Consider the following 13176-nt stretch of genomic DNA (forward strand, 5'->3'; position numbering starts at 1 on the left):
AATTAGTATCATAACCTAAAGAAGGCTCATACAACTCCCAAACATTGGTCTAGTAAAACGTTTACTTGTCTGCTGAGTGTTTGCTTTCAGATCTGGCCAATTTTATAAGGTGTTGAAAGCCTCACCTAACATCCACAGCTGCCTGAGCCTATCCAGCAAAATAAAGGTACTAAAGTAACTGGCAACTAAAATTTCCCATTGTATATTTACACTCTTCTTAAAGGAAAAAAAATACTATGCTTTCAGACAGTAACATGACCCATGTAAAATTCAGCTCAGTATTTCAAAGGATCAAGGAAAACCAAAAATCAAAATAATGCTTCAAACAGCTGTTTGTTATGAACATGTCTTAGCTTAAAAAAAAAAATCACTTCTATAAAATCAGTCTTTCTGTCTCAAAAGGCCTTGAAAAGCATACTAGAATCAATAGTATTTAATCCCTAAAAAGTAAGTAAATTAGTAAGAAAGACCTAAAAGTAATTTCACAGATTTATCATATACACAATTTAGTATAAAAGATCACTAAGTATCCTTATCTTCTAATTTTCCCTTGGAACAATTTACTTTATGAAATAAAAACATATAAAATATGGAAATAACTCATAAGCAGATATAAATTTGCTCTAGCCAAATATTCAAATAAAAATAATTAACAGAGAATTCCCTGGTGGTTCAGTGGTTAGGACTCTGCACTTTCACTTCCAAGGACATAGGTTCAGTCCCTGGTCAGAGACCTAAGATCCTGCAAGCAACATTGCAAAACCAAAAATAATAATAATAAATAGCATATCACCAAACGTTAGGTTTTCTAAATAACACTTACTGATCTATCACAGTTAATCTGGTACTATGAAAGACATACTCATGTATGTCAAGAATGTAAAACTCAGACCAAAGGTTCCCACCCTGAATTTAAGGACCCTTCTTTAATATCAAAAATACCATGGTCACCCAAGATGATCATAGTTGTCCTTTCAGTTTCTGTAAATTGAGAAAATATGTGATGAGAAAAGTTTAGTAAGAATTTAGTAGTGATTTGAAATGAATCTGGAATTTATTATCATAAGTATAACCACAAAATTTAAAAATCAGTGCAAAGATATATGAAACAAATTATTTATTCAGTCAACAGAAAATATGGATTTGCAGATGCCCTGCAAAAAAGCCAAAAGCTATTGCCACTCTGACCACCCATGCCCCAGTATCCAGTCTACAGGCTGAGAACCACTGATTTAAAACAATACTTTGAAAAGAGCATTATCAGAAGCAATGTTCCACATCTTCTGAGTTTAAAAATTATGATAAAAAGACCCCTCAAAACTACAATGCTCAGTGAATTTAGGGGATTACTCCAAAGATCAGAGAAGGTGGTAAACATAAACAGTGAAATCATTTCAAAAAAACAATCCTACTTTTAGCTCCAGTTACAGATTTAAAGCATTGGCAGATAACACATGCAGATGGCTTTGTAATATTTCTTAAAATTGATTCAAAAAATAATCCAAGTCTGTAGTGTTCATTGTCTGGTTATCACCATCTCCTTGCTAAGAGAACTATAGCATGGAGAAAGGGAGATGAACCAATATCAAGGCAAGGTCTGCATACCAAATATGGCTCCAAGTCCTTCCAGGCCATTGATGCCTCTTTTTAAAAAAAAATGCTCATCAAGCCCTTTCATCCCAGAGTGCCCAACTAACCACAAATTATTTAATATCTAAATCAAAGATCCTCTAAATAGTCTTGGCATGTTTGGGTTCAAGACAAAATGGGGAGAAGCAACTAAATTTCTATTACAGTGTGTTCATGGTGGCTTGCTAAATCTGACATGCTAGATGCTCACCAGATCACAAAACGCAAGGCAAAGAACTGTTTCAGGGCTTAAATAGTTAGCAGCTGAACATAAGTTACTACTGTTCCTCATGTGGAAACAGTTAAAAAGGGCATACCAAAACACTGTTTATCCATTTCAGCATGCTCAAATCCTCTGGCATCACACATAAATCCCCTTTCATGGACCATGGCTGGTTTCAATGCTGGATACTTTTGCTGAATGACTCACTGATTGTGACACTCAGTGTCTCCCTTTTCAATTATCTTCAGAGATTTCAAACTTTGTATCAAACATTTATTGAATGTCTTCTTTGTCTGAAATAGTATGGCTGTGTGACTGACTAACTCTGTGTATTAATTTTCTCATCTATAAAATGAAGATGATAATAATAGCACCTATCCTCACAAAGTTGATGTAAGGATTAAATAACACAGTTAAGCACTTAGAATGGTATCTGGCACTTCATCTTCTATGTATAATAACTTTCATGAGGGTATTTCATGTATAATTTATTCATTAGTTCTCATAGTTACTGTTATTTAACTATTAATATAATTTTCCAATTAGATAGTCAATTCTTGAGATCAAGGACCACTTGTCTGCATTCTTTTAGAGTCAATAGAGCATAGTGATTAATTACATAGACTCTGAGCCAGACCATCTGGGCTCAAGTTCTGACCGTGCCTCTATTCATAGAACAACTTGGGACAAGTTATTTTACCTCTATCCTCCATTTCAATGATTTGAACCACTATCTACCCAAAAAGTCCAAGAGAGGATACTTTCCTTTCTTCCATCCTCCATTCCCATCACCTGATTGCCAACCCCTGTGATTCTACACTTTCTAACATCTCCACTGTCTATCCTGGATCTTCACTGATATTCCAGGTTTCAGTATCTCTCACCTGCACTGTCATAAGAATCTTAATGAATGTAGAGGACACAGATGTGGAAGTAGGCAGAAGTTATTTAAGGCAGACTGAACAGCATGTCAAGGAACTAGGAAAAACAAGAAAATTTAATGAACAATAGCCAAATTAGTTGAACCAAAGATTTATAGAAAGGAGAGTTATTATTACAAGGTAAAGTTAGAAAACTAAACTGGAGACAAACCGTGATGGGTTTCACATTCCAAGCCAGAGAATTTGAACTTAATCCTGTAAGAATTACTTCTTTTTTTGCAGGACTTGCCTGGTAGTCCAGTGGTTAAGACTCTGCACTTCCAATGCAGAGGGCAAGGGTTTGATCCCTGAGTGGGGAGCAAAGATCTCGCATGCCGCACAGTATAGCCAAAAAAAGAAATTGCTTTTTTAATAGCAAATATTTACTTCTGATACTTATATCAATTAACTATAAAATGCCTTTCCTATATGTCTCTTCTTCTCTCCCCATTATCAAATAAATGGAAGACTGGAAGTCATACATTTAAATCTGTTATGTTATTACAAGATTACCTCTGCAGATTTACACTATAAAAATAGTAATGAGGCCTATATTAGCATATGCTCCCCCAAAATAAATACTGTTTTCAGATAATGGGAAAGCACTGAAGTTCTGAATAGTGTATGATTCAGTCCTCTGAAACTGATAAACTGCTCAGAGAAGTGGTTCTTCTCGCTATAGGTAAGATCTTCTATCATTCAAACATAGCCAGTGGTCTACTAAGAGCAAATTCTTAGGAGCACCTCTTGCTTCACATACGATCATATTAATGTCAAACTTTTACTTTTATACATGTGTTTTAATAGATTATGGAAACTATAATAAAGTTCTTCACACATTTAAATTGTTAGCCTTTGGGACGATGTACACTTTTGAGATCCTGATGAAAGTTTCGGAGACTACTCCTAGAAAAATCCACAAATAATATATACTAATCTTGCATTTTATTTCAAGGATATCCTTGTTCATGATATCCATTCACAGGTCACAAGAATACCCATTAGACAGGACTGCTGTTTTTCATATGAAAAAGGCCGTATTTTGACCCTGTCCTCAGAGGACAGGTATTTCAGGTTTGTTTGGTTGGGGTTTTCTGGAAGGGATTGGTGGATTTTCATGGATCCACCCAGTTTCTCACCTAGTTCTTTTTATCAATGCCATATTGATAAAAAGAGAGTATCAATGTCATACTCTCTACGACCATGGAACAGAGCAAAGTTAACAGAGGACCTGGAAATCAAATTTATGGCCTTGCCCTCATTAAAACCATGCTTCAAAGAAATGAGCTAAAAATCTATAACTGAAAATACAGTTATAGACTGTATAACTGTGTAACACTGGTATGTATTTATAACCCATATCCCATTGATACCTAGTCTTACTTGGTGCCAATAAGGTAAACCCAAGGAAACAATGCTGCACAAGTTTCGCTTCAGTCACATATACACACATCAGTACAGGTACAATGATGAATAATCTCCCAAGAGAGCTCTGTGTGCAAATGAATCCTGTATGTTCAGTCACTTCAGTCACTCAGTCGTGTCTGACTCTTTGAGACCTCATGGACTGCAGCACACCAGGCCTCCCTGTCCATCACCAACTCCCAGAGTTTGCTCAAACTCACGTTCATCGAGTCAGTAATGCCATCCAACTATCTCAGCCTCTGTCATCCCCTTCTTCTCCTGCCTTCAATCTTTCCCAGCATCAGGGTCTTTTCCAATGAGTCAGTTCTTCTCATCAGGTAGCCAAAGTATTGGAACTTCAGCTTCAGCATGAGTCCTTCCAATGAATATTCAGGACTGATTTCTTTTAGGATGGACTGGTTGGATCTCCTTGCAGTCCAAAGGAAGGGACTCTCAAGAATCTTCTCCAACACCACAGTTCAAACGCATCAATTCTTTGGCACTCAGCTTTCTTTATAGTCCAACTCTCACATCCATACATGACTACTGGAAAATCCATAGCTTTGACTAGATAGACCTTTTTGGCAAAGTAATGTCTCTGCTTTTTAATATGCTGTCTAGGTTGGTCATATATGTGGCAAACATATACATATATCTATAAGTGAAAAGTACCAAATCCTCAGACTTGAACTTCTTTCAATACAGACCTCAACTTCTTATAGAATCAACTACACGAGGCCATCTAGTGGACGAAATGTAGAAACACACATTCTTAATGGCTTGAAGTCAGAGGTTCAGGTATTTAATGCCCTGTACAAGCTCATGTTTATTAAACAATGCTTCCTACTCCTCAGAGATTTAAGAATCTGATTCTATTGTCAAAACACATCTATTGACCTGAAATGGACCATCGTATTTTAACTAAGTGCAATACTAACCTCTCCTTAAAAACAAAAAAAGTTCATAGACACAAAAATCTCAAAATACAATAGCATCAAGAAAATTTCCCAGATTTTCTTCTTTGCTACAAAATCACAAGCCTTAGAGACTGGTGTTTTCACTAAAACTGTGACAAAAAAGAAGTATCAGATATAACTGATCTGGATAGCTACCTCCCTTGTTAGGACAGGAACCACATATTAATCATCTCCATAACCTCCTCAGAGCCAAGGACAATTCTTGACACACACACCCAGCATGTGCTCAGAAATTATAACCTGAATTAAAACAAATCACATGACACATGCCTCAGTGTCCTCCAATTAAACACACAGAGCATCAAATTCCATTCAGGTACCTTTAGTGGGTGCAGGATGTATACTGATAATAGGCTGCTGCTTTGCCAAAGGCATAAGTGTTGGTAGTGTCTGAATAATGATGGTTTTTGCTGGAACGCTGGGGTTTGTTTGAGTCTTGGGTGCTGCTGGAAGTAATAAAGGCTTGGGTTGAATTGAAGGTTTCGAATTTATTTGAATTTTTTTCTTTGGAGTCAGTCCATTTTCTGGAGAAAAACCAAACAAACCACAAATAATTTAAGTGCAATTAAGCAAATCCTAGAAAGCAGATTCCATTATACACCTTTCTCTACACATCATCTTGACCTCTGACTACCCTTAACTGAAGTTTAAGCATAGCTTAATGTACTGAAGAACAGAATTTTATCTTAGTGGACTGAAGAAGAGTCCTCAATCTGAGGTCTTCCTTTCTGACCAAGCTACAGCTTTGCGAAGGGCACACGGGAACCAGTAAAGAAAAACAGCTAAAATCACTGAATAGAGCATTGAGGTGAATGAGGTTAACAAATGTCACAGCCAAATGGGCCTCACATTCAACTTCTTTAGGTGAAACTTTGAAATTTCTCCCGAAGATGATGGGGCTCTAAATCTATTTTAGAGCATCATTCACCTATAAAGACAGAGACAACCAAAGAAGATCATTTTTTCCCTTTCCTCTTCACATTAACGTTCACAACAAAGGATATAGGTCCACTAGTTTAAAAACAGCAAGCTAGCTTAATAAACATACACTTAACCCAACATTTTCTTTTAAGATATGGAGCTTACTCTCAGTCTACAATAGAAATAATAGGAGTTAGGAGATAGAGTAATACCAGTTTTGCTCTTAGGACCAATGATGGGCTTGTCTTCCTTCAGTGGCTCTGCTGAGGAGGGGTTATTAGAGCTTTCACCATATAAGGAAAGAGGAGACATCTGAGAAGTAGACGACAAATCCAACTCCTCCTGCAGTAAAATAAAACACAAATAAATTCATGCAGAAGTATATTATCCTTGAGCAGAAAATGGCTAAGAGAAACACTTCAAGACAATTTCAAGTCAAAGGTGTGATATATTACAACTATATCTATGCAGTAAGCACTAAGAGACGATGGATAAATCAACATTATCCATCATTACTAAAGTAAAAATAACTAAAAATGAAGTATGTCTATTAAACCCTCTTATACTAAAGATACGATCACTGATTCGATCTGCTTCTACATTTTCTACCACAAAGTTTATATTTTATTTGATTCCTAGCTATACAAACATTTAGTATCATTATAGAATTACAGTTAAAATGCTAATATCTTTTCCCCACCATCTCTTGTCAGACTTATAGGAATTTCAAAAGCAAATAATTCTTACTATTTTCATCCTTTTCTATTTATTAACACTACCTTTGTCCCTAATGGTTGAAAAAAAACCCTGAAAGGAGCAGGGTTATTCTATTTTATTTAATGTGTAAATTAATAATGCAGAGATATACAAATATTAATATTTTCCAAAATTCAATATTCAGTGGATCTGTCTCATTTTGCTAAAATAAAGAAACTTAACATAGGATAAAGTAGCACTTCAATTCCAAGAGAGAAAGATGCTATGTATAATAAATAAATAGGCATATACCTATACATACATACATCATATCATCTTCAAAATAATCTACAAGATCACTGAAAGAAGAGTTAAAAGAATACTTGTTTCCGCTCTTTCCTTCCCACACACACAAAAAAAAGAATACTTGTTTGCTCTTAGCATGATGTAGGCCCCCTTAAGTCAAAAATCCAAAAAAAAAAAAAAAAAAATCCAGAAGCCAAAAAGGAAGAAAAAACAGGTTTGAATAATAATTATTTGCCTAAAATGAACAAAGGACAGGAGTCATCATTTCACTGAAAAGGAAATGCAAATGGTAGCCAAAGGCAAATTTAAAAGAAAATCTTTTTTTTAATCATCAGATACGAAAAGTTAAAACAACCTGAAAGAGCATATGGCAGAAATGGTCACTCTCAGTCAAGCTGGTGAAGATGAGAACTGTTTCATTCATCCATCCCTAACACCTATTGTCATGTAGCCAAAACCCAGGACTGCAAGAACCTTACAGAGTATAGAATAATACATGTGGGGGGGGGAGGTGGAGAAACAGTAAGAGATAATATAGGAGGAAATGACTATCTTTATGGCCTTAGATGCTTAAAAGGCATTTAATAAAACTCTGCAAAGATTCTTCACACAAGTCCTAGAAAATAAGAACTGGAAGGATGATTTAACACTTAAAAAAAAAAGCTAAGCATAATTGGATAGCCAAAGTCATACTTAATGGTAAAATACTAATACTCTGCCATTAAAGTTGGGACAAGAAAGAAATAATTGCTTTTTCTGTAATTCTAGAAAACATAGTTATATCAGAAACTAAAATAAAAGGAACAAATATTAAAATAGAAGAGACAAAGTGCCTTTGTTTTGCAAGATGATATGCTGTCTACTTAGAACACATTTAAGAACCAACAAAAAAATTTTTCACTATAAAAATGTACTAATAATCACTTAGAAAATATAATAAAAATAGTTCATTCATAATAATAATAGCAATTACAATATACCTAGGAATTAATTTTCTAAAGAATGTACAAGATCTGTATGAAGAAAATGATAAGCTTAACTGAGACACAAAAAAGAAAACCTTAGTAACAGAAAAACATATAATATTCTTTAACAAGATGATTACAAAGGCAATACAACTGGGAAAATTGGTTCATTTATACAGTGAAAATTAAAACTAGATTTGTCCTTAACACTTCATATTAAGGTCAACTCTTAGGCCTACAAGGGGACATCTTTGACCATGTTCATTGTGATGCAGGTGAAGTGCTATGCAGTTACATTCAACAAACTGATGCAGACAGAGCGATATGAATTGATCTTAAAAACACTGTGCTAATTTTTCAAAGTAAGAAATAAAGAGATCTGATATAATTTACTGTTTACATAAATTTAAAATACAAACACAAAACTGAAATCAGTGAGGAAAAAAATGAACTTTAATAAATGGTACTGGAATAGCCCTTTTGATAGTCATCTAGGAAAACAAAAAACTTGGATTTGTATCCTACATCATAAACCAGGATAATTCCAAATGGATCAAAGATTTGAAAATTAAAACTAAAACCTTAGGAAATATATATATTAACAAGTCACTTAGAAACTATTACTTCCTGAATAATTTGACCCTGAAGCCACTAGATGGGGCACTGCAAGACAAGCACGGAGGCAGAGAGGCAGCCTGCGGAGCGTCAGAGTCCAAGGGGAGGAAGTAGGGGCAGGCAGCCAAGCCCAGGGAGTCAGAGTAAGGTAGTAATTGTATCCATATTGCATCAGCCTGAGGTAGGGTGTCAAAGCCCAGAACACAGGAGTCAGTGTGAAGGGACATGCACTGGCAAAACCCAGGACAACATTAAGAATCAGAATAAATAAAATAATGAGTTATAATCTGTTGAATAAACTAGGAAACCATGAGTCCATACTGATATAAACAAAGAAATGAATAAATTTAAAGTCTCATGAGAAACAGGATATTTTTACATAGTTTTAAAGTCAGTCAGTCAGTCAGTCAGTTCAGTCGCTCAGTTGTGTCCAACTCATTGCGACCCCATGAATCGCAGCACGCCAGGCCTCCCTGTCCATCACCAACTCCTGGAGTTTACTCAAACTCATGTCCATCGAGTCGGTGACGCCACCCAGCCATCTCATCCTCTGTCATCCCCTTCTTCTCCTGCCTTCAATCCCTCCCAGCATCAGGGTCTTTTCCAATGAGTCAACTCTTCGCATGAGGTGGCCAAAGTACTGGAGATTCAGCTTCAGTATCAGTCCTTCCAGTGAACACCCAGGCCTGATCTGCTTTAGGATGGACTGGTTGGGTCTCCTTGCAATCCAAGGGACTCTTGAGTCTTCTCCAACACCACAGTTCAAAAGCATCAATTTTTCAGCACTCAGCTTTCTTCACAGTCCAACTCTCACATCCATACATGACCACTGGAAAAACCATAGCCTTGACTAGATGGACCTTTGCTGGCAAAGTAATGTCTCTGCTTTTTAATATGCTGTCTAGGTTGGTCATAACTTTCCTTCCAAGGAGTAAGCGTCTTTTAATTTCATGGCTGCAATCACCATCTGCAGTGATTCTGGAGCCCAGAAAAATAAAGTCTGACACTACTCCCACTGTTTCCCCGTCTATTTCCCATGAAGTGATGGGACCAGATGCCATGATCTTAGTTTTCTGAATGTTGAGCTTTAAGCCAATTTTTTCACTCTCCTCTTTCACTTTCATCAAGTGAACATTAAAGTACCTTCTCATAAAATACCTATTTATGGCAAAGGGAGATGGGCAACTTCACAGTAGAATAGCCTGGAAGATACCACCTTAATCAAATGAACGAAGTAAACCTCACCCTGAAGAAACATCAGACAAACCCAACCAAAGGACATTCTATAAAATAACTAGTCTTTAATCGCCAAAAGTGGCAAGTCATGAAAGTCAAGGAAGAATGAACTGTTTCAACTGAAGGAGATTAAAGAGACAGGACAACCAAATGCAATGCATGATTCAAAACTAGCTCCTTTTGCTCTCTACAGGATATCTCTAGAACAACTGGCACAATCCAAATGAGAGCTGAAGATCAGATGACAGTAAGGTATAAACATTTATTTCCTGATTTTAATAGCTGTATTATGACTAGAAGACATATCCTTACTTGTAGGAAGTAGACACTGGAGTATCTAGGGGTGACAAGGCATCAGGCTGGCAACTTACTCTCAAATGATTCAGGGTAAAAAAGTTCCTTGTAATGTACTTGTAACATTTCTGTAAGTTTGAGGTTTTTCCAAACTCTCTCTGTCTGTCTGTCTATCTATATACACATACATCTATCTATCTATATACACATACGTCTATCTACCTATATACACATATATACACACATGCAAGAAGACAAGAATAAAAATATTATAACTTCTGAGCAGTTACAATCCTCCTTTGAGTAACAACAACAACAAAAGCAACAAAAGATTGGTCATTCAGCTATGGAGAAAAGTATCCCTAGAGAAAGTAAACACCAGAAATAAAGAGTAAAGAAAGTGACAAATTAGAGAAGAAAACACTCGTAACTTATTTCACAACCTAAGCACTAATAATTCTAATATGTAATAAAATACTTTAAAAATTGAACAGAAAAAGACCAATACAACCCAGTAGAAAAATGGACAAAAATTTGACAGTTCATAGAAAGAAATGCAAATAGGCATTACACATATGAAATATACCAAAAGATGTCCACCAATACTTATAATAAAAGAATAGAAAATAAAACATGCTAACACTGTGTAGCAATAAAGGGAAAACTGGCCCTCTTACATACTCCCTGGTCAGAATACACAACTGTACAACCCTTGGAGGGAAATTTGGCAATAAACAGTAACATTAAAAATCACCTTGATCTCAGCAGTCTCTCTTTAGGAGTATAATCCCAAGATATCCTGGCAAAAATATGAAGTGTCTTATGTATACAGTTATTTATTACAACCTTGTTTGAGTTCAGAAAAGACTGAAAACAACACATATGTCCATCAATACAGAAATCATTGAATGAAGTATGATATAACCACACAACAGAACACTATAAAGCCATAAAAAGGAATGGGAAAGAATCTATAACCTGAAACTGTAGTTACCTCCAGGATATATACCACTAAGTTAAATAAACAAAGTAAAGAACAGGGATGGAACATGCTACCTTCTTCCAAGGGAAGGGAAGAAAAAGGCTCTTTCAGCTGGAAGGAAGAGCACGTACAAAAATCTACAACGGTAGAAGCAGAGGTCTCACTGCTCGTGTTCACTGGCGGTTTTCACACAGCTCCTGGCGCAGCTGTTCAAAGACTAGAGCACACAGGAGCTCCTGGAGTTAAAGCTAAGAGGAGTGAGAAGGTAGGAATAGGAAGGATAGTGAGAAACAAGACTGAAAGGTAAGCCGGGGCCAGATCATGGAGGGCCTGATACACCAGCAATTTGAATTTTGTCCTTGTAATGGCTGGGAAGGTTTTAAGCAAAGAACTGACACAATCAAACCTGTGATATTTAAAGATTTCTCTGCTAAGAAAGGTCTGGGGAATTAGGAGGCAGAGCAGTCAAAATTCTATTGCCTTAAACCAGAAGAGGTGATGATAGTCTGGCAGGGTGGAGAAGATGAATCCTAGAGATAGTAAGAGGATAAAATCATCAGGATTTAGTAACTGACTACATGTAAATCACGCCAGAATGAAGATACCTCAATTTACATCAGATATAATATACTGAAACATTACTTTAAATTTTTCTTCTTATACTTTTTCCTTTCTCCATTCCAAAAAATGCCTGAGTCCTTTGGTGTTTCCTTTTCCTGCCCTGAACAGTTTTTTTCCTAGATGAAGAGCGGAAGCATTTTTAAGGTTTTGTAAAAACCCGTACTAACTCATTCAAAAGATAGTACTAGGCATTTCTGAAATAAGGAGACCATTCTAGGTTTTATGGCTACGGAGTCACACAAACAGACCATGTCCTCAAAGAACATATACCCTAATAGGGAGGAAAGAGTGTAGCACGGAGAAAAGACAGTGAGCTCAAAAAATAAACAAATACTGGATGCTGGTAGAGTACAATGAAACAAATGAAACAACGAAATTATAAAGACAAGAACATAAGGGGAGGATGGCAAAATCAAAGAGACTAACAACTTTCTAACTCCCTCAAGGTCCTTCCTCAGGATTAAAAGAGATAAGATTTATATTAGCACTTAATAAAAGTTAACTTCCTTCCCCATATACGTATTTCCCAGATTCCACTATAACCAAAATCATTGTAAAAGACCAGTGACTTACAGGCACATGCTGAGTTGATGAGTAAGAGTCCACTGATTGAGGAGATGGGATTGAACACCTTGAGGAGGCTGGCGAAAGTGGCTGAGGTTCTGCCTTAATATCTTTAACTGGAAAAGAAGCAAAAATTTTCCCACTGGACAATATAAACTCAGAATAAAATGAATAAGAAAGAAGGTTAAATCTATTCTCAAAATTCAGTGATATAGAAGCTAAGGTCACCAAAATATATCATCACCTGAAAATTCAAAATGCAGAAAATAGTATATCCAATACGCTGCCATCTGTGTAATAAATTTATATGTATGTATATATGTGTATCAGTCAGTTCAGTCGCTCAGTCATGTCAGACTCTTTGCGACCTTAATATATAAATACATATGCACATACTACTACTAACATCTGCACTGATTCTCTTGAAAGATAAACTTAAGAAATTGGTCACAGTGCTTGTCTCCAGGAAGCAGAACTTGCTGGCTGAGGGACAAAAGCCAAAGGAGACATTTTTCTACTCTATAGACTTTTTGTATCTTTTGAATATTATGCCATATGCAAAAAATTATAGATTTTCTCCCAAAATAATTTTAAAACATAAGAAACAGGAAAGAATTTTTGTGGAAAGCATTTTTGACAATACAATTATAATACAAAAATGTTCCTATCTTTTGAACTATTTTTTAAAACGGTGTTGATCAACTTCAGGCCAGGCAGTGTTCCTCGGTGTCAAATTTCTAACAGGGTAGGAAGGAGGGAGAGAAGAATCTGTGCCAAGCTGTGTTCTCCAAAATTAGGAGCAAAATACCTACCATGTCTCATG

At 36.1% G+C, this 13176-nt stretch overlaps 1 protein-coding gene across 1 annotated transcript in view; it reads right to left on the minus strand.

Moving 5' to 3' along the window:
- Positions 1–13176, minus strand: part of ATF6 (activating transcription factor 6) — a 239690-nt gene that overhangs the window by 207738 nt on the left and 18776 nt on the right. The window contains exons 5-7 of the mRNA XM_043878947.1: positions 12363–12469; positions 6287–6416; positions 5474–5677 (exon numbers count right to left, since the gene is read on the minus strand). Of these exons, the coding sequence (XP_043734882.1) occupies positions 5474–5677; positions 6287–6416; positions 12363–12469 (441 nt within the window). The remainder of the gene's footprint in view (positions 1–5473; positions 5678–6286; positions 6417–12362; positions 12470–13176) is intronic.

The sequence above is a fragment of the Cervus elaphus genome, chromosome 20, assembly GCF_910594005.1.
Source record: "Cervus elaphus chromosome 20, mCerEla1.1, whole genome shotgun sequence".
Lineage (NCBI taxonomy): Eukaryota > Metazoa > Chordata > Mammalia > Artiodactyla > Cervidae > Cervus > Cervus elaphus.